At 37.0% G+C, this 27,184-nt stretch overlaps 1 protein-coding gene across 5 annotated transcripts in view; it reads left to right on the forward strand.

Moving 5' to 3' along the window:
- The first annotated feature begins 1,239 nt into the window (after positions 1 to 1,239).
- The window catches only part of vil1 (villin 1), a 30,861-nt gene continuing 4,916 nt past the window's right edge, over positions 1,240 to 27,184 (forward strand). For 2 of the 5 annotated variants that reach the window (XR_015926267.1, XM_088605000.1), the window contains exons 1-15: positions 1,288 to 1,432; positions 18,850 to 18,946; positions 19,238 to 19,312; positions 19,936 to 20,132; positions 20,786 to 20,894; positions 21,571 to 21,681; positions 22,503 to 22,705; positions 22,836 to 22,914; positions 23,302 to 23,400; positions 24,042 to 24,195; positions 24,761 to 24,861; positions 25,002 to 25,139; positions 25,339 to 25,497; positions 25,833 to 26,012; positions 26,446 to 26,591. Coding sequence is in view for 4 of the 5 variants with exons in the window: in XM_088605000.1 (XP_088461126.1) it covers positions 1,299 to 1,432; positions 18,850 to 18,946; positions 19,238 to 19,312; positions 19,936 to 20,132; positions 20,786 to 20,894; positions 21,571 to 21,681; positions 22,503 to 22,705; positions 22,836 to 22,914; positions 23,302 to 23,400; positions 24,042 to 24,195; positions 24,761 to 24,861; positions 25,002 to 25,139; positions 25,339 to 25,497; positions 25,833 to 26,012; positions 26,446 to 26,591 (1,982 nt within the window). In the remaining variant the exon portion in view is untranslated. Of the gene's footprint in view, positions 1,433 to 10,080; positions 10,211 to 18,849; positions 18,947 to 19,237; positions 19,313 to 19,935; positions 20,133 to 20,785; positions 20,895 to 21,570; positions 21,682 to 22,502; positions 22,706 to 22,835; positions 22,915 to 23,301; positions 23,401 to 24,041; positions 24,196 to 24,760; positions 24,862 to 25,001; positions 25,140 to 25,338; positions 25,498 to 25,832; positions 26,013 to 26,445; positions 26,592 to 27,184 lie in introns of those variants that run through there. The other 3 variants (XM_088605002.1, XM_088605003.1, XM_088605001.1) reach the window with 3 other exon arrangements.

A 27,184-nucleotide genomic window follows, 5' to 3' on the forward strand; every position in this document is an offset into this window, starting at 1 on the left:
TTTGCTTGAAATTCACTGACTAAGGGACCTTTCAGGAACAGGCATGTTTATTCTGAAATCATGTGAACCACAATTATTGCATACAGGCAAAAGTTTCAACCAATTGTGTGTTTTATCAAAGCAATTTTGTGCTCCTGAACGAATTCAGGTTTGCCGTTGAAAAGTTCATGAATACTTACGCACTCAACATATTTTAGCTTTCGAATTTTCTTTGTGGCTCATGTTATTTAACGTCTTTTTTCTATAAAGAACCTATTTGCTAAGCTAGAGTTAACTTTTCTAAAATCATGATGACTATCTCCTTATGTCATTATTTCCAAATTTATGATCCTATAGTTTAGTATTAACTATTGTTTCTATAGCCTCACAAACAATAGAGGATTTACCGGTTTATAATTATCTGGTTCAGTTTAGTCACACATTTTAAGGATGGTCATTATAGTATGTTTGCAATTTTGCCATCTATGAGTACTACCTCTGTTTTGTAAATGTCCAATTCATAACATATCAAACTTTCTTAAATACAATTGATAGAGTATGAACAAGCCCTAAATATTTGTGTAAGTGCTTCTACTTCCTCTGTAGCATTTATGCATCTTCTATGTTAATGATATTTAATACTGAACTTTATCCTTCCTCAGCCTTAGGCATGTTGCCGATTTCTTTATTGGTGCCCCATTCCTACCTTGGATTAATAATGTTTCAGTGTTTTTGTTTATTGTACCCCATGAGATATTGTGTTTTTCTTATGGTAAGTTATGAAAATTATCCTATAATTTCTAAAATAGATTTTTGAGCTTTGTATTTGAAAAAAGATGAATAAAAAGAGGATTTCAAAGAATACTGCTTTCATTAGGGCTGCTGTATTTTTTGTTAGCTGAAATGGTTTAAGACATCATGCATTTTCATTCAGGGTTTTATATGGGTTTTTTAAACTATAGAAATCATTTAAAGTAACACATAAAACCTTATGGAAAACATAGGTATTACAGAATATACATTGTGACTGCCTGAAGAGAAACTTCCAAGCTTCATAAAATGTAAAAGTATCGAAAGTATTGAGTGGACTGGGTCTACAGTGTGTAGGAGTGCATGTCTTGGATTGTGCTAGCTTCCACGTTTTCCACAAAAGAAGCTGAATAAACAATATGGTGAGTGAATGCCATTCTTGTTATGTAATAGCAGAGTCTCTGCTTTCTGCGGTTCTGTGGCTCAGAGCGTATAGGAACAGGCAGCAGAGCGAGTATAATCTGTCTCTAGGCTGCACTGCAAGTCGCTCTAGTTAATGTGTGCAGAGAATGTGTGGAAGCGCTGTGGGGGCTGAAGTTCATTCAGAGAAACAAGGAGAGCTTGGTGTCCAAGTTTCAAGGTTACAGGTAACTCCTTCAGGATCCGGTAAGGTGAAATCCTCAGAATTAAACAGTTGTTTCTTGTGAGTTATTTTACCTTTATTTCTTTATGTTAGGTCTGCTTTATACAAATACTGCCTGCTACAGGTTTCATTTCCTCATCAACAAAGACGAACACTATTGTTCCTATTGTTGTTGCATTTAAGCGTCTTCATTGACAATAGTAGAAATTCAATTTTGTTACAAATTTAGAAATTAGGGAAGGAATTGTCCTCCATTCATGTAAAGTTGTTTATGCTTGCCTCGCTTTTGTTGTTTTTTTCCTTTGGGTCCTGCATTTGATTTCGGGGACACAGAGTTAATTAAAGCCAAAGCAATTTGCTAACAGTTTGTTTGTGCATTGCAGGAATTAAAAGAGCAGTGAATTCTACTTGTTTTCAAATGTTAACAGCGGCAAATAATACTTTTTAAGTGTTTTAAAGTACAGTAACGATTCTATAGATTTATGGGACTGGCTACAGTATATCTACAGCAGATTATGTTATAGAAGTGGATGCAAAAAGTATTGGGGTCTTTCCTTAAAGAATTGTACTCCTGTGAGAAAACCTGATAGGTGGTGTGCGGTGGCCCAAACTAGCATCACTGTGGAAGTACTTATTCTACGCATGTCTCAAACATTTCATTCAAGTTGATAACTTGAAAAAATGTAAGTTTGTGACATGAAAGCAGAACAAATCTACAGGCAATAGTGCATGAACAGCATTTGCCATGACCGTTGGCCACCAATCCCCAAAACCAAAAAAAAAACATGGATGTAATTTAATGTGTCATGAACTACATGGTGCTTTTGTTATAAAACTACAGTATGTATGTTAGATATATGTAACTAGCACTGAAAAAAATATAATGACTCATATTTGATGTAAAATATACTTTGAGAGCTCAGCTCCTGCAAATCAGAAATACTGAGAAATGTGAATTGTGTTACTTTATTTTAAAGTGCTATACCCATAATTAATTATTTTGTGATATTTGTAGGATCCCAAGGATCCTAATATAATATAGTGATTATATTGTATATTGATAATAGTGAGGAAAGGAATTGTATGTTTACAGGTAGGGCAAGCTTGTTTTCATTGAATGGCTTTTTTTTCTTATATTTGAAATTGCTCCTGTCCTGAAACCAAAAAGACTTGCAACCTCATACTTTGCACTTGTGTGTGCGTTCGGTAAACTTAATTCTGTGTCAAAATGTTGGGTTCTTTGTCCTGCAAAAAGATGGTCTGAGCTGCATGTTTGAAGAAATTTGAATAATCTTCTAATGAACCACAGCAGCAATTGAATTGAAAACTGAAAAATGTCATCAATAGCCAAAGTTTTTTTTTCAAATTTCTTAAAAGTATAATAATAATTATCTTTATTTTTGCAGTAGATCATAAACAGTTGGCAGAAATGTGGCCCATCACACAAATTGCTCTTATTTTAAAATTCAAACATTGTAGAACTAAAAATTATAGTACCAATTGGTTAGTATTACACCACTATATTATTTTAATAGTAGTACACATGGAATGGACCTATGTAAAAATAGGTTCCTATAAGCCAAGTTCTGACTTTCTGACCACAAGTTCTTTCCATTTTTAGTAAATATGTGGTTCATATAATTAACTCCTGATATTTAAAAACTGTTTGGCTGAAACCAGTCATGGTACGTTTCATTGTATGAGCATACCATTAAAATAATAGTCAGGCAATAAGACTGCTAAATTGCCAACCTGCACCTTCTTTAACAAAACACCCATAATGGCTACATGGACATACAGTTTTCATTGTATTCGGCATACTGCACTACTTGGACATAATACATTGCATACACTATGGACACATAGCAGCTCTATTCATATTGAGTTTTGTCTGTTTATTTTATTCCATTTCTATTGCACCATTATGTCTAATTATGTAACCTTCTTTTGTAACTTTAATTTTGTGACCCCCCCGGTGAGCTCGTAGAAAAGTCATTTCATTGCCAGCAACTACTGCTTCATGCTGTATTGTGTGCATTTGATAAATGAACTTTGATTTGATTTGATTTGAATATTAAACCTGATTGTTCCTGCATACACCGAGATGACCACTGATAGCAATTTTGTTCAGTCAAATCAATTGCCTCTGCCTAGAGAACTACTGTACCAATTGAATCTATCACAGTTCACAACCAACCAAAACGTCTTCTATTTTGCACCTCAGAAGCTGCTGTGATAATTTCCCCTGAGGTGAATTGCTCCTGTTGTAGAACTGTTTGGCCAGTTAATGTGATTGATGGATTTGATTAGTATCATTCTAGTTATCATTCAGTTATCATTTGATGGATTTCTGCATAAATCACACCTTACAGTCATTGATTTCACCAAATTCAAATTACTATTGTCATGGGAACTGCTACAGTTAGTTATTTACTGTACCACTCTCCTAGTTATTTCGATTTTTTGTAAGAATGTGCCTGTTTAAGGATTGGATTAATTAAAAAAACTATATGTATGTGCAATGAAGCAAAGAGTAGATGAAGAAAACCATGTCTGGCTGACAGACTGAAGAACCCAATGAAGGCTGAGAATCAGACAAGATGGGAAATGTACAGTAAAGAAGAGGACAGAAAGGACAGAAGGCAGAGGTTGACAGAGATTGGCGAAACAAGACAGAAAGCAGTAGCAGACAGGACTGGTCAGTGAGAATAGGTCAACAACTATCAAGGTGGATCTAAGCAGGGCGGCTGCACCACTGCGCGGGGCTACAGGCTGGTAGTGTCGGTGCTGGGCGGGAAACAACAGGGTGCACTCAGCCAGAGTGGGTTCAAGGCAGACGGAGAATCTATTGGGCAGGATTCAGTTCAGAAGGTATCTCAATGACGGAGCACCTGATCAGTGACAGGGCTCCTGATCAAATATCCTGAGCTTGATGGAACTAACAGCCATTAACTGATGGAAGGTCTTTGGGAAAATTGACCCAAGTAAGTCTGAGCAGCCCCGGGAGGCGTTCGATTCCTCGTGAAAACATGCCCATATTCCAAGGAGACCGAGGGCTGTGAGCTCTGGCTCACCTGGGTATAACACTATATGGTTTCAAAAGGATCAACCAATAGTTTAGCACAGGACAGGGACTACAATACAAGTATTACCATCAATGTCACAGCTTTTGTGTGTGCTGATGTGATGTTTAAGGAAAAATAAATGTGCTCTATGCAACTTCGTTTGTTGTAAGTAGCAGGACACTACCTGATACATTGGTGCTAATAATCATTTTAAACATTAGGACTTTGTTTGCAAATATTTCAGTATATTTGAAATATTTCCTCTAACAAGGGTGAGAAAATACTTGTCTAAGTACATCACAAATTTGACAATATGACTTTGGTTACACAATGTCTGAAAAGTAGATAAAAATGTGTCAGATTATGCTCGGCAGTAGTTAGAATTACAATGCAAGCAACTTGTAGCTCAGAATAAATTGGTTGTGATGACAAGTGATAACTCACTGCACCTCAGATATTTAAGCAAACTAGAAAGGAGGAACCAAAATATACTAAGAGGCAGTGTAGACAGTAGTTGTACAACAGCCTTAGGGCCTTATAGCCTGATCTTATCAGATCTCAGAAACTAAACAGATGGGTGTGAGCAGTACCAGTATGAGAGCTATCAAAAGAAAACCAAGCTGCTGCTCAATGCGCACCAGGAAGTGGCACTCTTTTCTTTGAACCACATTTTCAGACCAAAATCCCAGTATAACAGGGGATAGTGCTGTAGGATTCTCTCCTTAAGATGAGACATTAAATTAAGGTTCTGACTTAGTTATTAAAAATAACATGACACTGATTGTCCAAGTAGTGGTGTTCACCTTCATTTCCTTGTTTAATTCCACTTTGGTCTTGTACAAATTGTTCTACCTGAGGTTAGACCTTAACTCAGCTGATGAAGTAGCTTCTCACTTACTCCTCTCATTTGCTGTGCAACATGGGCTGCAATTTTCTTCTTAAAGCAGCCAAGCCGTTCAAATTGCAATAAACCTGAACCAGATCACCCCACAGCTTTTCAAGATGAAGATCCGCAATTTTAGTATTATCATGTGTTATGGTGGCATCAGCAGATCCTATGCAAAATCCTTAGTTCCCAGATGTAAATGCTAAGCCAATCCATGGTTAGAAACCATGTAATCAAAGAAAACCAAACATGAGACAGAGACAGAAGTATCCCTAAAGTGCAAAATCAGTAACCAGGAGTCTACAGCCATAGGGGAGTCAGAATCAAAAGCCAGAGACCAACAAGAGAACACCACAACAACAAGGAGACAGAGCAGCTCAGACAGGAGACACCCAATACTGAACAAAGAGTGGTATGCGAAGTAGGCTTAAGTAAGGGAGAGAACATTGGTGTGTTTGATTGATTAATTGGAGACTGCATGAGAATGTGATGTGCATTATTGAAGGAAATAAGATCTTCTGGAGCGAGACGTAGGTGACGTAACACTGTGATCATGTGTGGTGTTAATAGCCATTTCATTGACATCATTATCTGCAATCATCATGAATCCAAGAAATGACATAGGTTGTTGTGAAAAAAGAAATCAATTTATGCTTCCTCGACCAATGGCACACCAAACTTTAGAAATGCCAGTGAAATGTTACAGAGGTTTAATTTTTACCTGAAATGCAATAGTGTCTGCATTGAAGCAAAGGCTTTGTGGTTGACAGCTGTAGTAAGAAGTTTTACACCATAATACGACCATATTATTTACCTTTAATTTTTGGTTTCAATCTGACATTTCAGACACTTGCTACACATTTACAACCTTCAGTCTGATAAGTAATTTCTGCAATTGCATGCAACAGTCATAAAATTACCAAGGTATAATGAAAGAGAATTTCTGGAAGTTTGATACAGTAGTTACAGTATTGTATAATTGTTTCTAGTAGATATACTGGGATTTTCTTTTACATATACAGTAAGACAAGTAAATTAATTATGCTGATTGACACTTTCTCATCTTCAGGGGTTGTACTGTGAAAGCATGTGAGGTCACCGTTTTAAGCAATACAAGCTGTACACCTGTGATGTATGATTTGTACTCGCTTGTAAAGAATGTCTGACAGTTTGAAAGAACTCAACTTTATGGTCTTGAACAGAAAAGACTAAGACAACATTAGATTAGAAGGCAATGATAAAGACAAACCAAAAGACTTATTCAAAATGAACAATGAAACACAAACCAGAGGATATAAGTGAAAACTCTGTGGAAATGCCTTTAGAATTGACAACAGGAGACACCTCTTTACTCAAAGGGTCATGGGAGTATGGAACAAGCTATGTTGCTGAAGCTTGGTTTCTTTCGATAAACAGATGGGCTAGATGGGCTGAATAACTCCCTCTCATTCGTAAACTTTCTTATAGTTTTATATTCTTGAATGTAAAACGAGAAGCCACACTAGCAAGCAAATGACTTTAATCGATGCCCTGTCCTAGGCAGTCACTGATGACTGATCCCTCACATGTCACCACCAAAATTTCCATAATTCACAAAATCAACCACTGCTTAGAGAGCACTGTGCGCTGCTTCCAACCTCCAAAGGACACAAAAAATTATATAGATATTCTGAAGTATACATACAGCATATAGTGCCTTGACAGGGTACAATAGAAGGTGCTGCCTCTATACTGTTAAATAAATAAACCTGGAGAAAGCACCAAAAACACCAAAAAATTCATAACCACTTATTTAATTGTTTCCCAGTTTGAGCTGAAGTAATGTCATGTTCTGTAATGTATTCTAAAAGAAAAATGTTCACTTAGAATGTGCCTTCACTTAAGAGCTTAGGATCTAGGGTGTAAATATTGTTTACTTGAAAAATGGAAACAGATCTCACTGTGTTAATTGACAAATTAAAACTTGAAACATTTGCTGTAAAAAGTACACTTAATTATCATATCTCAAAATCGAAACAAAACTCAGGCCTGGTCACTACTGTGATGGGAGTCCTCTAAGGAAGTCTCTTCCCTGTTGTCCTTCTCAACTTACTTCCAGATTCCGGACCGTCTACATAGGGTCCTGAACCAAGCTTCCAGGTTACTGTTGTAAGTGGTTTTACAGTAGATTGCTGTCAGCGGTGACATCCTTCAGATGAAGCATTAAAGCAAGGTCCCAACAAGTCCTCACAGAACCGCAGAGTTAACCCTGGTGTACTGTCTAATCTACAGTCTTGGCTTGCACAATCTGCACTCCATAAAGTTCTATTTTTATTCAGTTGTGCAACAGCTTCTGCCACATGCCGCCCAGGTGGGTGCTGCTTTTCAGTGGTGGATAAAATGAATACCCTCTAACAATAAAGCACATGGAAATTCTTCTGAATGAAAAGCACTACGTAAATACAATGATTTTTATTTTTTGTTGCATATACAGTACAACCTGCAAGGATTTGCTGCAAAAGCAAAATGATCTATTTATTGTCTCATTTTATGCTCAATAAATTTTACAGTCATCAAATATGTCCCTGATGAATTTCCTGTAATCTCTGTGGTTAATGATTAGCACGTACAACATATAAAGCTCTTCTGTAGATCAGTACTACCAGCCAAAGCTAGTCAGCCATATTGCTGATACTGAGACTCTGGATTCTTTCAAGAAATGGTTGCACGCGATTCGTGAGTCAATTAGTCACTCACTACCTTGCCTGTCTGGGGAGACCCAGCACAACCTTTTTTATAATCTTACCAAAGAATTCCAAAAATAAAAAGGATCTAAAGTTAAGAAATGTATACATTTGTGGCATCAAAAAGCCTTCAGGTGCAGAGACAGACTGGCACCCCTCTTTTCACAAGGAGTAACAAGAACCAACAAAAAAATGCATTTAGGAAAGTTCATTTAAGGATATTTATAGATACTTATAGACGTTTTAGCTTATCCCACTTGGCTGTGTTAAGACCAAACACCTGGCTGTAAGATGAAGAATCTGTGACCCCCATGCAGAAAGAGGAGTGAAACCGAGGGTGAAAAGGTAGAGATGGGGTGGAGGAAGTATGCAAAGGGATGAATTCAAGGCAGAGAGGAGCTCACTAAGGTATGTTTAGATTTCTGAGGACTGACATTGCCAAGAATTGTTAGTTAGAGCAGTGGAGCTGAAACAGGCCTTGGTTGGTATCGTTACAGATGAAACTTCATTTAAAACACCATTCATTGGTCCACGAAAACATGTAACCTATGGGCCTCTTATTTATCAAATTATCTGTTTACACGTCAGAGAAATTGAATCACCCACTCGTGTTCTCAGTTTCAATGTGAATGGAAAACCTGCCCGAGCACATACAGGATTTTGATAAGCAATTTTATCAGACATCGCCCACCCAGATCTTAGAGCACTCCAGTTTAACACGATTTTGTAGGACCATAGATAAATACATACATTAAATTACATACATTCCATTAAATACATACAGTAAATCATAGATCTCTAAAGGCTTGAAAAAAATAGCTTATGATCAATCGCAGGTTATTTGGTAAATTAAGTAATTTACAAGTCATTGGGGACAAAACCCATCAGCTCTCAAGGACAAGTGTTGATTGAGCAGGACTTGAAGTCCTATTTAGGGTGAAAACACGCTAGATTGAGGATCTCCAGAATCAGAAATTCTGAATTATTACCTTGTGCAATATTCTACAGATAAGAAACCATAACCAGAATCTGGACATTGACATTTTCATTTCTTTGCATTCTGTCCCCATTTTTTAAAAGCGAGGACACCAGAAGGTACAAAGTGCCATTTCTTACACTTGTAGAAGATATATACTGTAAAACAATTTAATTAAACAAAATTAATAAGAGTAGAAAATTACAGCATTATTTCAATAGTGGGCTGCTTTTGCCTTTGAGCGTGATATATGCATCGATAGGATGATTAGTTTATGAAAAACAAATCATATTTAAGTAGGACATTCAATTCAGTCAAGAAAATTTGCTTTAAGTGTGGATTGGGGAAGGTGTTTGTCAATTCTGCACCTCCAGAATTTCTCAAAATTGATTTCTACTAAATACATTACCAAATAAAATGTTTTAGATAATAAATGTGTCAAAATAACCCAGTTTGGTTATGGAACATTTACATTAAAAACTATGATAAAAGTACTGTATATGAATGTGAAATACAATCATTATTAGAATGAAGCCTATATTGAAACCAACACGATTTTAGTTAACATATTAAACATTAAGTAACATGTCAAGGCTACTATCTTGAAATAACTATTTGGCTAAAATTGGTTTTCACCAGTAACATGCTGAACCATATGTAAAAAAAGTAATCATATTTTCAACATTGTTGGGTCTCCCCCCAACACTCTGTGGTCAAAGGTTAATCTGCCTGCTCACTTTGGAATGCCAGATTATAACAGGACTTGATGATCAGGCAGAATCAACTTTCACTATTCACAGATTGCAACATTTCCAGCCTCCTCAAACTTTTAGTGCAAAAGGGCTCTGAATCCAAAGACAGGTCTTCAGTCAATTTTTCAAAGTATTACTTCAGGGCTGTGTGAAAGGCACAAATCCTATTTGCCATCACCTGCCGCTTCCTAATGAACTGAAAGAAATCCTGTCTGTCTTTAGCCAACCAGAAGTGCAGCACTGTCATAGAGGACACACACCTGTATGCAGATGGCTTCTGCACAGCCATATATGGAAAATTAATTGACACCTTTAGCTCAGGTATAAGGCAAAGTCCAGATACTGTAAAGAGCAAAAACAGCAGTTCTGAGCACTAACCTGCTGCCTCTTCTCCAGCACACCCTCCCAGACACAGTTCAGTTAATTAGCTCATTAGGTAAGTGCATTTTAAATATTGTTTTCGTGATCTGTTATTAACTTACAGGTTGTATAACAAACGGTGTGTTTTCGAATCACATATTTAAAATGAGTGTGATCTTTGTACTCTTAATTTCTGCAATGTGTTATTGTGTGTGTTAAGTGTATTAGCCTTTTGGTTTATGGTGATTGCTCTTCTCAGAATATAATTATGGATCAACACACACTGCTGGATATACTGTAGTATTTTGAAAAAACAATTTTTAATTTACTGTTCAACTATGGTTTGATCAAATAAAAAACATGATTTTCTTGTTTTAAATAGTTTTGTTTCAGCATATGTTCATAAAAGATATTTTGTAGAAGCGTACTAGGATTATACATGAGTGAGGCAGTCCATTCAGAATCAGTAAATTAAATAGGGTGTGTTCATATACTCTAGAATGCCATAGGCAATCATACATCAAGAGTGAGAATGTAGTGCAGGTTATATCAGACTTATACTTGTATTGAAAGAGGTGATTGTTGCAAAGAAAAACAGAGGAATTGCTAGAAATCTTTTTGAAGGAGTCCATTTTAGACACATTCAAGTGTTTTCCAAGACAACAAAAAATGATGAGGTTACAGTACTTTAATTAATTAATGAAATGTAAGGAAGTCCTTGTCTTTTTCAGATAGGTCACTGTATAGGATTTGTTGAATTACTTGTAATTTTGGAGTTTGGCAACAGTCCTGAAGGTTTGTGCTTATTCACATGTACTGTATAGAGAAATAATCAGATGATAATGGAGGTCTAGGATCAGATGTTGATGTCATGGCAAAAAAATAATACAAGGACAAAGGTCTCTTTTCAAGCTCAAAGACAGTAGAAAGTCAGAAAAAGAAGCAGCAAACAGCAAGAGGAAATGATATAGACAACATTTTGAGTAGACTCTGTGTACTTGTGTGTGTATTTCATATACGTGTATCTTCATTATCAAAAATACATAAAACACACAATTTACCTTTACCACAAAGTAGCATTGTGGGCTTCTGTTTACTTCTGACCAGGCAGTGTAGCTACCAAATTAATATATACTTAGATATTATAAATAGAAATTGCAAAGTAAAAGTATGTTAAAAAAACAAACATCTACATCTACCAGGAGTGACATGAAAGATCACTTTTGTATGCTGCATTAGATTGTAAAGGAAAACATTCTGTTAATGTACTGTACCAACCTCTAGAGAATTTTTTTTTGTTTTAAATAAATTACAGGCATTTTCTTTTTAATTAAACATTTCACCAAAGACAGTTCTCTAATTATACTTTATATAAGGTTCTATGAGGGTGTGGCATAGCATAGTGGGTAAGTCTTTGGACTCATAAGTTACAGGATGTGAATTCAGGTCCCTGCTGCAAACTCTGCAGTTCTGCTGTGTGCATATATGGTTATTACTTCAAAGCAATAATGAACACCTCCAAGATAAGTGTAAACGCTAAATAATAAATGCTTTTTTTTATTCTGTCTTGATACCTACAAATGTTGAATTTGGTCATTATGAACGAAACAGGAAAGCTAAAGACCCATGTGCAAAAAAAAAACAATCAAACTGAATAAATGAAATCCCTAATAAAATTACCACAGGACTCTATGTTTCTTAATAATAGAAACAGCCCTTTCACTTTTTAGATTATTTCATCAATATATACATGCTTTACATCTGGTTTCTGTGCCTCCATTCCCTACAGACAGAGCTCAAGCTCTGGAGAAACGTGCCCTTGATGTTCTTGCAGCAGGGATGGTGCCTCATTAGCACAGCTGGAAGATGAGATTATGGAGGATCGTTACTAGTTCAGTGTACCCTGAAATGGTCACAACACCGGCATTTTTTTCTTTCCCTAACTACTAAGTGTTAAATTGTAGTAGTAGATGGTCTACTACTAGGTATATTAGTGAATCACAGTTAGCTGTATAAATTTCAAGTCCTCACTTTCCAGTGAGTGGTTTGGGCAAGCTTACTTCATCGCATTTTGTGTGCACTGTGTTCTACCACTGTTCAAAATCCCCAACCTGGTATAAGCCACTCCCTTCAGAAGGCTTTACGAGGCTAGTTTTGTTTCCAGGATGTCAAAATCAGGGCCCTAGTGATCATTGTAAAGGTTATTGGCTGTAGGAAATGTGAGAACTTTGACTCAAATTGTTTGACATCAAGTGTTCTCTTCAATAGTTCAATCAAGCCCTGATTAATGATCTGAATACTGAGATTTAATATGGTAATTCACCTGGCTGAGGGGGATGACACCCCCACTCCTTTACTGAGGGATGAACCAGAGATCAGCTGCAAGGGTGAAAAGTGGGTGGAGGGAGAGGTACTGTAGTAAAACTAAATGCACATGCGAAGAAGCAAGAACCATGGTATTTTTAAGTAGGTTTGTGAAATGAGTGAGGTTAGGGTTTAACCTCCTCCCCAACATTTGTTTTAAACTCCATTCTGTTTCACCCTGTGTTGCATAATGTTTGAAGATTGATGGAAGTTCAAGAACAGCAATATAAGCTGTAAATCTGATACAGGGCATGGGAAATTAGAACAATTACCCAACTTTTCTTATCAGTAAATATATACTGTATACAGCTATAACTCTGTCCTTTGAAACACCTCTGAAAAAATACAACATCTACATCTCAACATCTAAAAATGTAACATCTGCAGGTTCTTGATTCGGTTTGGCCGACAGAGTCTTGGATGAAATAAAAGCAGAGCAAATGCATAGTAAGAAGCATGATATTTATAACACGGTACATGGAATTAGTGAGGGCAGAGTTTGACCTCTTCCCTAACTTCTGCTTCAAACTCCTTATTGTTTCCCCCTGTGTTGCATAACGTTTGTGGATGAATGGAAGCAGTGTGTCATATGGTTTTTAAATGGTTGCTCCAGCATCCTATCACCTCAAGAGATTCAAAAAGAGATGAAAAAATAATTCCTACCTCATCACTTGCTTCTGAGGGAAGTGGCTTTGGTGTCTCTCACCTGTAGCCAAATCTGGATTTGTGCTTGCACAGGCAGATAATTCAAGCCCATTGTGATGTGAACTGTGTCTTGTGTGTTTCATAGTAATGTCACACATTGAAGTAAGGAGGTGGATTATTATCCTGCTTGAACTAAATGTAGATTTACCAAATATCTTGATTACTACAGCTACAGGTAGGGGGAACACCCTTTGGAACCCAGTTCATAGTTAATGCCCATGTCAGAGTTAATACCCATGTCTGGATGAGAATCAGCGCTCATTTAAGGAACTACTGCTTTCCTATTATATAACCAAACTGCACAACTGATAAGCCTGAAATTATTTTTGAGTGTAGCAATGCATTTAATGGACCTGTGGACAGCTGTAAAAAAATAAATGCATGGGTCAACTGATAAAATGATTGTGGCTTCCCCTGAATGAGTGGCTTTAAAAAGTGGGTATCGGGTATCATTATAGCTCAAACAAAAGAGATAATATCTGTTTATAATATTTGATATATAAAGATATATACTGTAGATATCTATACAGACATAGATTCTTTGTAGAAATATATAGATGTATGACTTAGACACTTATAACATTGGTTATGCATATTTATACATATTTAAATAAAATGCTTCATCTGAGCAGCCAGGTACTGCACTGATCAGACTTTTATTACTTGCTAATAAATACTGATCCATCAGGTAATACTGTGAGTATCTTTTCTGAATCACTTTCATTTTGAAGAGCCATGAATATGTAATTAATAAAATCCAAAAAGGTTACCCTGGAACTTGCTCAAACATTTCTGTAACATCAATAATCCAAAGATCACGTGATAAAAATCAGGGGTGATAAAGTGGGTGATGAAATAAACTGGGCAGTAGATAATCAGCTTATGCAGATCACAACAGAATGGCAACAGTATTTGGTCATTTAGTTCTTAAAATGGAAAACTCCATCTTGTCATAAAGTCTGAAAAAGAAACCTACTTATACCTTATACCTGTAATAGTTAATTGGTAGCACAAGGCGAAAAGCTAAGTATGAAAATAAAATGTAGAAATTACAGCATGTGCAGTATCTGTTTAGAATGTTATGAATTAACAAACTCAGGATGGTGGAATAATTAACTTTGAGGTCGATATTTATCCCAGATAGCATTTACTTATAAACTGATTGAATTTTCAACCAATAGCACCAGCAGAATTAGTCAGGGAGGAGGTATTTTATACTGTATATTAATTGCAAAAGAAATATTTACCTAGTTCAAGAACAGAATACCGTATAAACCATAAATCTGCTACAGGACAAGGGGAATTAAAGGAATTGCACAAGTTTCTTATCAGTAAATATACAGTATATATATACAGCTATAACTCTGTGTCCTTTGAAACACATCTGAAAAAAAATAATAAACCTCTGCAAATTTAACGTTTGCCAATTCACTTAGATTCTCAATTTGGTTCGGCAAACAGGGTCTTGGATGAAATAAAAGCTGAGTAGGATGAAACCGAACTGAAACCTATTAACTGCAACTTTCAAATTAATTGTACAACAGATTAGTACCGTGAGACTGTATCTTTGCTCCCTGCCCATTACCCACTAGCCATTATTACAACGTTATATTGTAATGAACACTCCTGCTTCTGTGTTAGCTATGTGGGGATTGATAGGCTGCAGATGACTTTGTCAGAGATCCTATAGTTTTATTGCCTGTTTCTTAACAGTGGGGCTTGCTAATCACAGAGGCAGAGAAAGGGGTTTTCGCCTTATTTTAACTTATTACTATACGTTTGTGATTACAGTTCTTTCTTTTAGTTATGTTATCTAAATGACCTTAAAGCCAATGAATGCATTAGTACTATAATGATCATATTAAGGAGGGTTAATCATGTCTTTTAAATGTATTATATACTGTAGTACATTATGTGACGGTATGGGGTGGACTTACGTGGTTATGTGAATTTGGCTGTTCGCAATGGTTCTCGGCACCGAACCCTTGAATGTTGAGACCCTACTGTACTTGTGAAAATGTAGTATATAAAGTAGCAGGAGGAGAAAATAAAACCTGTTATCGAAGAAAATCGAATGTCTAGTCTCGGAAATAAAATGGAAAATCTAAACTATTCCATTTCATTGTATAAAGAGGGAAAAGGACGTGAATAATGAGTCTTTACCAATATAGAATGTTCCATCAAAGTCACTTGACTCCTCCTCTCCAGGTGAATACTGGATCCCAGGGCATTAGAATCAACAGCATGACTGGCAAGCATTAACTACTGTGTTATGTGTTAGCTCAGTGTGGGCATCTGTGGTCTATTTCAAGACAGATCAACATGCTTTTGCTTGTAGTAAGCAGTAGTCTTTTCATCTGCACACCTAGAATTTAATGAGCATTGTTTGGCTGTGCATGTTTTCTGGGATGAATAAGATTTTATCACAGAAAAACAGCCTTGGTTGCAGCCTGTTGTCAAAATTAGCAAAGACCTCTTTGAAAGAAACAAAATTTGATCAAGATACCACATTGCAAATGCATAAAAAAAAATCCATACCATGAAACAATTCCAGAAGTCTTGGTATCCAAAGAGCATTCTAACGTGCATAGGTTATAGTTACAGACACGTACTGTAGATATACCTTATATCATTTATATAGTTCTAAATCTGCTTTCCCAAATTCCAAGCAGGTTTCCTATAAATCAGCAGCTGCTTAGGATCAGGTGAAAGGAATTCAGTTGGAAGGGTTAATTGGCTCAAGGTGGCCTTCTTATAGTAATCATACATTGATGATGCTTTTTGAAAAATGTTGGTCCTCTGTGTTTCTTGTCTGCTGTTAATTTCTCTGCAAAGCTCTCCACAGTTTATTTTCTTCCTATTAGAAAAAAAACTACCGTACATATCCTATTCTTTCCCCTTTTACCTGATTGATTTCTTAATACTTAGTAACAGACTGCCTAATGCAGAGATACACTCACAAAAGCATTTACTATTGACATTGATAAATAACTTAATATTGGATCGAATGAGCTCCTCTTATTATTTTTTTTCAAACACAGGGAGCTCAGTACATTAATCTGACTGTACCTGTTTGAAATACAAAACCATTTTTTGCCCGATAAACTGGAATTTTACATTTCAATTTAACTCTACATGTTTTCTTCATAATGGACATGTAATTTGCTGTGGGGTGTAAAAGAGCAGCTAACAAAAATGAAAAAAATATTCTTTATTCCCCGTAGCTTTTCATTTCCTGACAGATGTTTCAGTCACCATAACACTACAATGCAGTCTCCTGAAGATAAAATGTAACTAAGCAATAAATTCAACCCCAGAGCAGAGCCCGAATCTCCTGCATTATTAGTATAACAAAACACTTTGTGTAATTAGTAGGTGTATCCTGAGGGAGGGAAGATTTGCAACATGCAAGTTTCATGCTGTTTACTGGCAAAGGGATACCATTTGGAAGCATGCTATTCAAAAAGAGATTCAATTCAGCTCTGTAGAAATATTGAAACAGCTGCAGAGCCTGTATAGTCCCGATGACAGCAGAAAGCAAATGAGAATGCTGTGTGCTATACATACTGTATTACAAGCCTCTCTTTTTGCACACTGAGTTTCCTGTTTGGCAGGATTAGGTTTTATTCCTCAGGTGTGACGGTACTGATAAAACCTTTGCTGTGTAAAAGCTGGTTTGTTTTCACCAAAACAATTTGTGCAGTTAGTGGTAGTGCATGATTTCTCTTCTGGTCCGATATACAGAACAGATATGGAGGTGCAATTAAATATTTTTTTTGTTCCTGCTTAAACTCTATTAAATCATACCAATACCAATATACGCCAGCAGCCATATCACCCTGCAACTCACAAATGGCAACCCACTGAAGCTAAGCAGGTGTGAGCCTGGTCAGTACCTGGATGGGAGACCTCCTGGGAAAAACTAAGATTGCTGCTGGAAGAGGTGTTAGTGGGGCCAGCGGGGGGCGCTCACCCTGCGGTCCATGTGGGTCCTAATGCCCCAGTATAGTGACGGGGACACTATACTGTAAACAGGCGCCGTCCTTCGGGTGAGACGTAAAACCGAGGTCCTGACTCTCTGTGGTCATTAAAAATCCCAGGGCGCTTCTCGAAAAGTGTAGGGGTGTAACCCCAGTGTCCTGGCCAAATTTCCAATTGGCCCTTACTAATCATGGCCTCCTAATAATCCCCCTCTATGAATTGGCTACATTACTCTGCTCTCCTCCCCACTGATAGCTGATGTGTGGTGAGCGTTCTGGCGCACTATGGCTGCCGTCGCATCATCCAGGTGGATGCTGCACATTGGTGGTGGTGGAGGGGAGTCCCCATTACCTGTAAAGCGCTTTGAGTGGAGTGTCCAGAAAAGCGCTATATAAGTGTAAGCAATTATTATTATTATTATTATTATTATTATTTGAATGTTTGCTGAAATCCACAGCCTGTATCTGTATAACATTTGAAAAGTGTTAAACTTCTCTTACATGAGTTACAAAGCTTTATCTTCACTCTGGCTATCATGAAATAAAGATCAAAGCCAAATGCTGTGGCTTTGTCCTCCAAAGCCAGTCTAAAGTAAACCGAAGAATATTTTTTTCAAGACACCAAAGAACTGTGAAATATATTGCATCTCAAAAGTATTGTAAAGGTAAAAAAAAAGGTCCTTTTCTGTGTTATCAGGGCAGCCAAAACGAGTGACATTAACAAACACTTTCAAGGAATAGGGGTGGTGTTTCACTTTTGTTGGTCTTTATTACAACTTAAATTTGACCACAAGAGAGACATTTCTAAAGTCAATGTTCAGAATCATCAAGACTGTTAATGAGTAACTCTGGTATAATGATAGCAAACTACCACCTTTCTTATTATGTTACAAGAGATAACATTTATGTAAGTAGCTGATAACAGCTCTTTCCATTGTACTTCAAATTTGCTCAACACAAAATACAAGTTTCTGATACTATAAACTGTATGAAAGTGAAAGAAACTCATCCTACAGTACTTAAACGAAAAGTGGAAAAAGAAGAGAAAAAAGCATAATGGAAAATGCATAATGCTGCTAATCAGAAATGGTCCATTACAGAATCTTTAAAACTCTAGCAAATAATGAACTCAGTCCAATATTAATAACTAAGTACAAATGTATTACATTGAACATTATGAATATTATTCTATATTTAATTATATATGATATTTATAACGCTCTGTATATGGACCTGTTTTCAAATTTTTGCAAATGTGTTTCTTTTTCCCCACACAAGTTTCACAGTCAGAAGCTGTGAGCCCTTTAATGAATGATACTTTCTGTTGCTATAGGACATTGTATTTTCTAGTTCTTTGTCAGTGATGTGCTATTTATAGTTCTGTGACACTGCATGCCCTGTAAACAAGATGTGCTGTAAGGTCTGAAAATCTGAGGATTGCATATATAAATAAGATCTGTTTTTCACATACACAAGCCTCACCCTTTTTAATATGAAGTACAAATACAAGACAAACCACTTGAAAGGTACAGTGGAGGAAGAAATCTTAAAAGGCAAAGTGAAAATGCAACTTACATTGCAAATTATTTTCATGCCTGTGGCTTCCAATCTTTCTGGACAATTTATTTAGGTTACTGGTCTGCTGTTTGCTTTTGTTCTTCGTAAGGATCTTCCATCAAGAAGGCACGATGCCGCAAGTCAAATCCCAGGTTTCAAAAGTCCTCAATAAAACAACTCCTGGTTTGCAGATATGGAGAATCGAGGTGAGAATGAACTCTGAAGAGTTTTTTCATTAAAACCCTGCAATTTCCTATCCATGTGCTGGCTCCTCTGTCTATAACCTCTTATTTTAGATATTTGATGTTACAGCTAATTAACATTTAATGGATTGGTTGATGTCATTTGCATTGGCTTTAACCTGTAGTTCTTACCACATGATAAAATATATCAACTTGGCATAAGAATGCTTATAGCTACTGCTGTCTCTGTTTCTCTGGATTGGATGGTGTTGAAACATCAGAAATAATTTTTATATCACTGCTCTTCTTTTGCAGAATATGGAGATGGTCCCTGTTCCTCCCAAATCCTATGGGAATTTTTTTGAAGGAGACAGCTACATCATTTTATATGTAAGTCAGTTTTCATCAAACGGACTTCCTTAAATACAATAATGTCTGAACTGCAGCATACCATCCAAACTACATAATCTTTTCACAACATTCAGTTTTCTTCTGTTGACAAAATAGCTAAAGGGAGGGTTATATGCCACAAACATTTTAATGTCAGTAATGTTTTTCGAAACATAGCAAAACAATTTAAATCATTCTTACATGTATAACATTTCAACTACTGAAGGTTTACTGCTGGTAACAAGGAGTACAAAGAAGAGGTGTATTGTATAATGTATTGATCAATTGAAAGCATTTTTTAATGAAAAATGTGATGAAGTGTGCCCTGTATGACAACAAATTTGGAAGGTCATTCACAGAATCTAATGAATCTAATGTGTCTGAATGTGAAACTGCTTATCCTCCTCAGTTCCTTTAACGTTTTTTTTTACTGTCTTTAATCATGGTAAAAAGAAAGAGAAGGTTTGAGAATAGAATAGGAATTCTAGCTCCTACACAAACTTAGAAAGGCAAAACAAAATTTAGAACAAGGTTGTTAAGTAAAGGCTAAAAGTTATTTTACAACATCTCTCAATTAAGCTTCTCACCATTAGCTGATTGTCATTATCCTGTGGTTTTTCCAGACTCACAAAACCAGCAATAACTACACCTATGACATTCACTACTGGCTGGGAAAGGCTTCCTCTCAGGACGAGCAGGGAGCTGCAGCCATCTACACCACGCAGATGGATGAACACCTGGGAGGCACAGCAGTACAGCACCGGGAAGCCCAGGGCTATGAAAGCGAGACCTTCAAGGGATATTTCAAGCAGGGCCTCATGTAAGGACACCTGAGCTTTAGCCCTGCGCCTCATCCACAGTAATATCCTTACATTCTGACCTCACAAAACAGCCTCTCACAGGCTAAAATAGCCAGCAGCCATATCACTCTGCAACTCACAACTGGCAACCCACTGAAGCTAAGCAGGTGTGAGCCTGGTCAGTACCTGGATGGGAGACTGCCTGGGAAAAACTAAGGTTGCTGCTGGAATTGGTGGTAGATGGGCAAGCAGGGGGCACTCACCCTGCAGTCCATGTGGGTCCTAATGCCCCAGTATAGTGACAGGGACACTATACCGTAAACAGGTGTAACGTAACACGGAGATAATGACTTCTGTCCAGCTTGTGTTTTTGAGAAGTACGTTACAAGTACCAACATAAAAAGTAATATCTGTTTATCACTTATTTTCTTGTTCAGAGCGCCCATTCTAAAGTGACTGGAGATTTTCACTGTGATTATAAATGAAGACTCAGTGTTTTTGACTTTTTAAAATCTCTTTTTCTCATCACATATTGCTTCTGCAATTGTATTTCTATAATTTGGTACCATCTTCTGCAAGTGTTAATTATAGAGCAATAACATTAGGTCAAGAGTGAGAAAAGACAGAACAATGCAACATTATACCTTAAGACAGTTTCTGTGTTTCTGTTTAGTTATAAAAAAGGTGGTGTGGCCTCAGGCATGAAGCACGTGGAGACCAACACTTACAACATCAAAAGGCTTCTGCACGTCAAGGGCAAGAAGAATGTGGTGGCCGGAGAGGTGAGCAGGCCCACTTCTAATTTTTTGTTATTTTATTGAGATTTTTTTTGTTATTGATAATACGCAGGCATCAGTACTTTATAAATTATTTCACTCTTCTAGTGCCAGGACAACCTGTAATTGTGGTCCATTCTTTATCTGGTATGTATGAGATAGAATATTTGAAGCCACTGGAATCACTTTTTCATTTGGTTTAGAAAAAAACATCCTTGTCTACAACTTCCTCAAACTGGGAACTGTCAAAGCAAGCATTCTGGATTGTCTCGTGAGTGGCAGAATCCATAAAGGCGCTCTCTGGAATTGAGCCCTATTTGTCCAGATGCATACTTCAGTCAGGGCTGTGTCTAGCAGGTTGTACAATGACAGCTGCTCCTGTGGTGACACCAGTGGAGGCACATTACTCTTCTGGCCACCTCTATTGTAAGGCATTGTGGAGCCCACAGTTGGTCACACGGTGCCTGAGAGGTAGACATACTGTATCAAAAGAGTGTTTTTGCATTCTCCCAGGTAGAATACAGGTGTTGTAGCAATTATCCAGCTTTGTGATTCCAAATAAGGTGACAGACTATTTCCAATTTTCAAAAGAAAGAAATACTTATATACTTCAGATGTATACTTATAAAGGGGGGGTTTGCACATACTGTAAGTACAATCACCTTAATTGCTCTATTTGCAGGTGGAAATGAGTTGGAAAAGCTTTAATAAAGGTGATGTCTTCTTACTGGACTTGGGGAGCTTTATTATTCAATGGAATGGCCCTGAAAGCAATCGCATGGAAAGACTGAAGGTAACTTCCTGCTTGATATGCCACTTGTCTTCTGTCAGCATCCTGACAAGCTCTTTCCTGGATGCTTATGAAACCCAAATTGTTGAAGCGCAATGAAAAGTGATTCATAGGTTTTCTAACATTTTTATTTTTTAGTTATTATTAGATTTCTCTAATTTGTCTTCTAGAGTGTGGCCAGATGTGAGGGATCTTAGAGAGCAGTTTTAGAAAGGCTTTGTTTTTAGAACAGCTCTAGACGTTTGCATTACTAATAAAAAAGTCATAGCAGAATTTTGGTTTGCTGTTTTTTCTTGTTCTTCTCTGTCTTGTTCTGTGTGTTGTGGAGACGCTTATGTCTGTCTTTTGTATTGATTTGCAATCAGAATTTTCAAACTGAGTTTGTCCTAAAGCTTTGCATTTCCAAGTATCTCAAAATGTTTCCAAAGGCTCTTGCTGTAAAACTGAAAAGGAAAATGCTGGTTAACCTAAAATACTGTAATTCAGCTAAGTAAAATACGTACTTCTTCATTGTTCGTTCAGATTTAAAAACATCTGTTGTGAATATGCCAATTTACACTTCATTCTCTTTGCAGAAATATAAAGTTATACTATTTTACACATTTTTAAAGCTGTTAATTGCAGCGGCATACACTAAATTGTATATATTTTCTTTTACCTTAAGCAGCCACTATAAGCATTCTGTTTTCCTGTGTGTATTGATTCCCAACCTGTGCAGTAGTACACTTGGTTAATGTGTGCTTGTCTCCCCATATTTTAGCATGGCACCTACATATTTTGCAAGGCTGTGAAAGTGCAGGGAGTGATGGATTCTGTCCTTGCAGGGGATGAACCTGGCAAAGGACGTCCGCGACCGGGAGCGAGGAGGGCGGGCGCAGGTGGGCGTGGTGGAAGGAGACAACGAGGGGGCCTCAGCAGAACTGATGAAAGTCATGAACCACGTTCTTGGGGAGAGGAAAGAGCTCAAGCCTGCCATTCCTGACGAAGTGGTTGATCAGACGATGAAGTCTTCTATCAAGCTCTTCCAGTAAGGGAGTGTTTTGGCATTAATGTCACTTCCATTCTTTCACAGTGCAAAATGAGGCATGTCATGCATTCCAAGTGTGCTACTTCTATACTGTTTTTAAAAAATAATATAGAATTATTTTTCTCCCTAGTATTTCGGAAGCTGAGGGAAGTCTCGTGGTGCAGGAAGTGGCTGTAAAACCTCTGACCCAGGATCTTCTTAAACATGAGGTTAGTCTGTAACGGTGGGGGGTGAGGAGGTGGTGTTTGTAAGGGGGAAGAATCTTGAAAAATTACCACATTGCTGTTGAAAAAGGTGTTGCACTCTTAGAATTCAAGCTTCATTAAGCATTATTATTAACTTAAAAACAAGAAATTCCAGCCTGAGTAAAATAACTGACAGCTTTTTCATGACCAGTATAGGACCTTGATGGTACATTACTACTGTAGGTTTGTTACATTTATTCTGGCAGGGCTGTGGCTGCAGCCAAATGTATCAGAGTATAGTTCATACATTCAGATAAATACAAGTAACTGTGTTTAAACATAAAAATCAAAGTCCCATGTATTGTATTAAGAATTCATTGAGAGGAATGAATACTATTTCTCTTTGTATAGGACTGCTATTTGCTGGACCAGGGTGGAATTAAGATTTATATTTGGAAAGGTAAGAAGGCTTCAAAGAAGGAGAGGACAGAATCCTTGGAAAAAGCTGAGGTGAGGAAAAATATTTTCTTCAGTCCAAACACAAAAAACAAAATGGGAAAATCATAGGTAATGAAACCATTCCAAAACCTCACAGAAGAATATTATTAGGTTTGTTTAAAAAATATGTGAAGAAAGAAAAGAGGTCAGGTCCAGAGATTAAATTTAATTGTATATGTCCTATGGATATTGCTATATAAATGTTAATATTTAAGAATTCTAAACATCTGTCAATTTGTTTACCATCAAAATGCAGATATTATAGACAAATCAACAATGCTTACCAGCATAACAGAAAATGTATAAAATATAAATCCTAAGGAAAAAGTAGTAACATATATACTGTATGCATATTTATGATACACATTGGATTTGAACAAGATGACTAAAGAAAACAAATAAGAGAAAATTGCAATGACACGAGAAGCCAGCTAAAAATTGATCTGCTGATGGTTTCCTCTAAACATTTACCTCTTCCGACCTACAAACTTAGATTGTACTGTGTGTGTCTATTAAAACCAAAAATACAACCAAACATAGTGCAAAAAAGAAAGACATTTGTATTGGAATCAATCCTAATAGTATTTATTCTATAAATATTATCTATGATAATAATAATAAATAAATATGTAAAAAAATACTTTTAAATCCAGGCCTACAAGAAAGCAAAAGGCTACCCTCCTTCTACATATGTGGAAACAGTGAATGATGGAGCAGAATCAGCAGTTTTTAAGCAGCTATTCCAGAAGTGGACTGTCAAGGGGCAGATTTCAGGATTGGGAAAAACACATTCTGTGGGGAAAGTCGGTGAGCTTTTAATGTGTTTTGTCAATTGTGGTTTGTGTATTAACAAATGAAGGCGTGGAAACTGGTTCAGCAGTCAGTCAGGGATGGTACAGATATAACAAGGTTAAATATCACAAGGCCAATGTCCTTCATTGGTGACTCTTAAAGACCCTGATAAACAAGAGAGTTCTTGCTTTTAATATTGGATATAACATAGTTGTCACGGATATCGGAAGGAGAGCAGTAGAGACCCTATGCATAGTGGTGAAAGGGGCAACATGGAGGTCAGCCCAGGCTCAGGGGGTCAGACGATGTCGGTATAGAAACCTATGCCCTCAGGCCACGGACGTGGGCTGACCTGGTAATAGGCGAGTCTCACGACTTCCGTACCCTCAATGCTGAGCCAGGAGCAGAAGCAGACACAGGAAGTAAATAGGGTACACAACAAGACACACCGGAAAGACATGAATAATCACAGGGAACTTGGAACAGGACAGAAGAGCAGTGCCCTCTAGGTGTAGAGGTCGTGACAACAGTGGTAACAGCATCACATGGCCCAACAACGTAATCCATTATTGTGTTGCAGCTAAAGTGGAGCAAATTAAATTTGATGCAACTTCTATGCATGCAAGACCTGATCTGGCAGCTCAGCAGAAAATGGTGGATGATGGAACAGGAGAAGCAGAGGTAACCTGACTACTCTGGTTTTCTAAAATCCTAAAATCTTATTGGCCAGTTTTTATGTATTTTAATCTTTATAAAATGTCTTAAGAATTCCTAATTGCTTCATGTTAAAGAATGGCCTGCCTTTTATGATTATATTACAGGTCTGGAGGATAGAAGACCTAGAACCTGTGCCTGTTGAGAAAAAATGGCTTGGCCATTTCTATGGTGGAGATTGCTATCTCATTCTTTACAAGTATGAGGTCAACAACAAGCTGAACTACATACTTTACATCTGGCAGGTCAGTACCACAACATCTTCAACCTTGAATCCAAACCACTTGTTTTCCTCATGGTTGCCTAGTACCTAAACTGCTTTGTTTACCCCAGCTAGCAAAAGGAGCAGAACTGGAGAATCATAAATACTTTTATTGCTCACTGGTTTATTTGTGTGACACTGGATAATGGTCTTGAATTAACTGTCATTGGTGTGAACATCAGGGCCGCCACGCAAGCAAAGATGAGATAACAGCCTCAGCTTACCAAGCTGTGATACTTGATCAGAAGTATGATGGAAAACCTGTTCAGGTCAGAGTGCCAATGGGAAAGGAGCCACCTCACCTGATGGCCATCTTCAAGGGAAAAATGGTGGTTTATGAGGTAGGTCCTGTAGTTATTCTTCATCAGGTCTTAAAAACTGTCTTCTATTATGTGAAACAATGGATACGGCAAAACAAAAATTCATCATTCTGCAAATGAACACAGGTATGAGGAAAAAATCAATAACTCTAATCTTTAGTTTCTAATCTAATAGAATCTTTAGTTTTTTTCCAGAGCCAATAATGAAAGAAATCCCATTCCAAGCCTGTGACATTACAAAGTACTGTAAACAAAGCTGTTGTTGAACTATGGGAAGAGTCAACCACTTTTTATGTCAGTTCCACCTGTTTTGCTCCTTCCAATTGTTCTTCCTGATAACACATCTAATTTCCCAGGGAGGAACTTCCCGAGCAGTATCCAAAGAACCTGAACGCCCTGTGAGACTCTTTCATGTCCATGGCACCAACGAATTCAACACCCGTGCGATCGAAGTGCCTGCCCGCTCCTCCAGCCTCAACTCCAATGACGTCTTTGTGCTCAAGACAGAAACCTGCTGCTACCTGTGGTATGGGAAGGTGGGTATCAGCTAAGAAAATCACCTAACTTTTGTTGGTTAATATTGACTCATATTGATGATGCTTTGTGGCTTACTTTTGTACAGCTGGGCATTGTGCTGAAGCATTTTGAGTGAAGTATCTTGCACTCTTTCACCCACAACCTTCTATCAACAGTTTAAGGCTAAAACACCCAGCCCCCAATGGTGGTACTGAGATTACATTAACATGAATACCACTAACATTAGTCCTTTAAATAAGCATTTTTGTGTTTATTTTCAATCCGAAGACACCTAGAAACTAGATTTTCAGAATAAGTGCCCAGCCCTGCTTTTTAAAGGGTTTAAAACAAAATATGCAGGTTTTGTTTGTTTTAGTGGTGTGAACTGAAACCCAGCTGACTAAAAAATGAAGTAAGAAGGTTGTACTTTATTCTCTTTTGTGCTGTTTGCAGGGCTGCAGTGGAGATGAGCGAGAAATGGCGAAAACAGTTACAGACATCATCTCAAAAAGAGAGAAGCATGTGATTGCTGAAGGCCAGGAGCCTGCTGATTTCTGGGTAACCTTGGGTGGCAAATCCCAGTATTCAAATAGCAAAAGGTATTCCTAGGATTTAAGAGTAACAATTTACAAATTGTATTTTAGAATTCCTTTAAAACGGTTACATTCTGTTTACCAATAAATCTTTTTATTCCTATTTACTTAACATAATACTAAAGTTATTTAACCACCATCTGTGTTATCAAAATGAACAGTCAAATTTCTATTTTTATATTAATTTTCTATTGACTATTTCTGGAACTATATTCTACTGTATGTCTACAAACCTAAACAGGAAATATGAAACAATTAATTCAGTTTGTCTTGCCTATGAAGCCACACTGTGATTTTTCATTTCCTAATCTAAATTTCAAATTCTTTAATGATAAGCATAAGTAATCATAATGTACATGTACCAAAAGTAAATGTACATTATTTTCAATAATTTATATTAGAATTGGTATAAATGTGTATGAAGCAGTAATGTTACATTTTGATATTACAGTGGCAAAATGCACCTTAAAAACAAATAATAATACTGCTTAAAGGCAGTAAAGTAAATTGGATTGTATGAGTTATTTTCTACCTTATTTAGTAAATCTCCCATGTCTGTCTTTTCCTCCTTATTATGGGCTCCATTTCCTTCTGTACTG

Source organism: Lepisosteus platostomus, chromosome 14 (genome assembly GCF_059453375.1).
Source record: "Lepisosteus platostomus isolate fLepPlt1 chromosome 14, fLepPlt1.hap1, whole genome shotgun sequence".
In the NCBI taxonomy this organism is placed as follows: domain Eukaryota; kingdom Metazoa; phylum Chordata; class Actinopteri; order Semionotiformes; family Lepisosteidae; genus Lepisosteus; species Lepisosteus platostomus.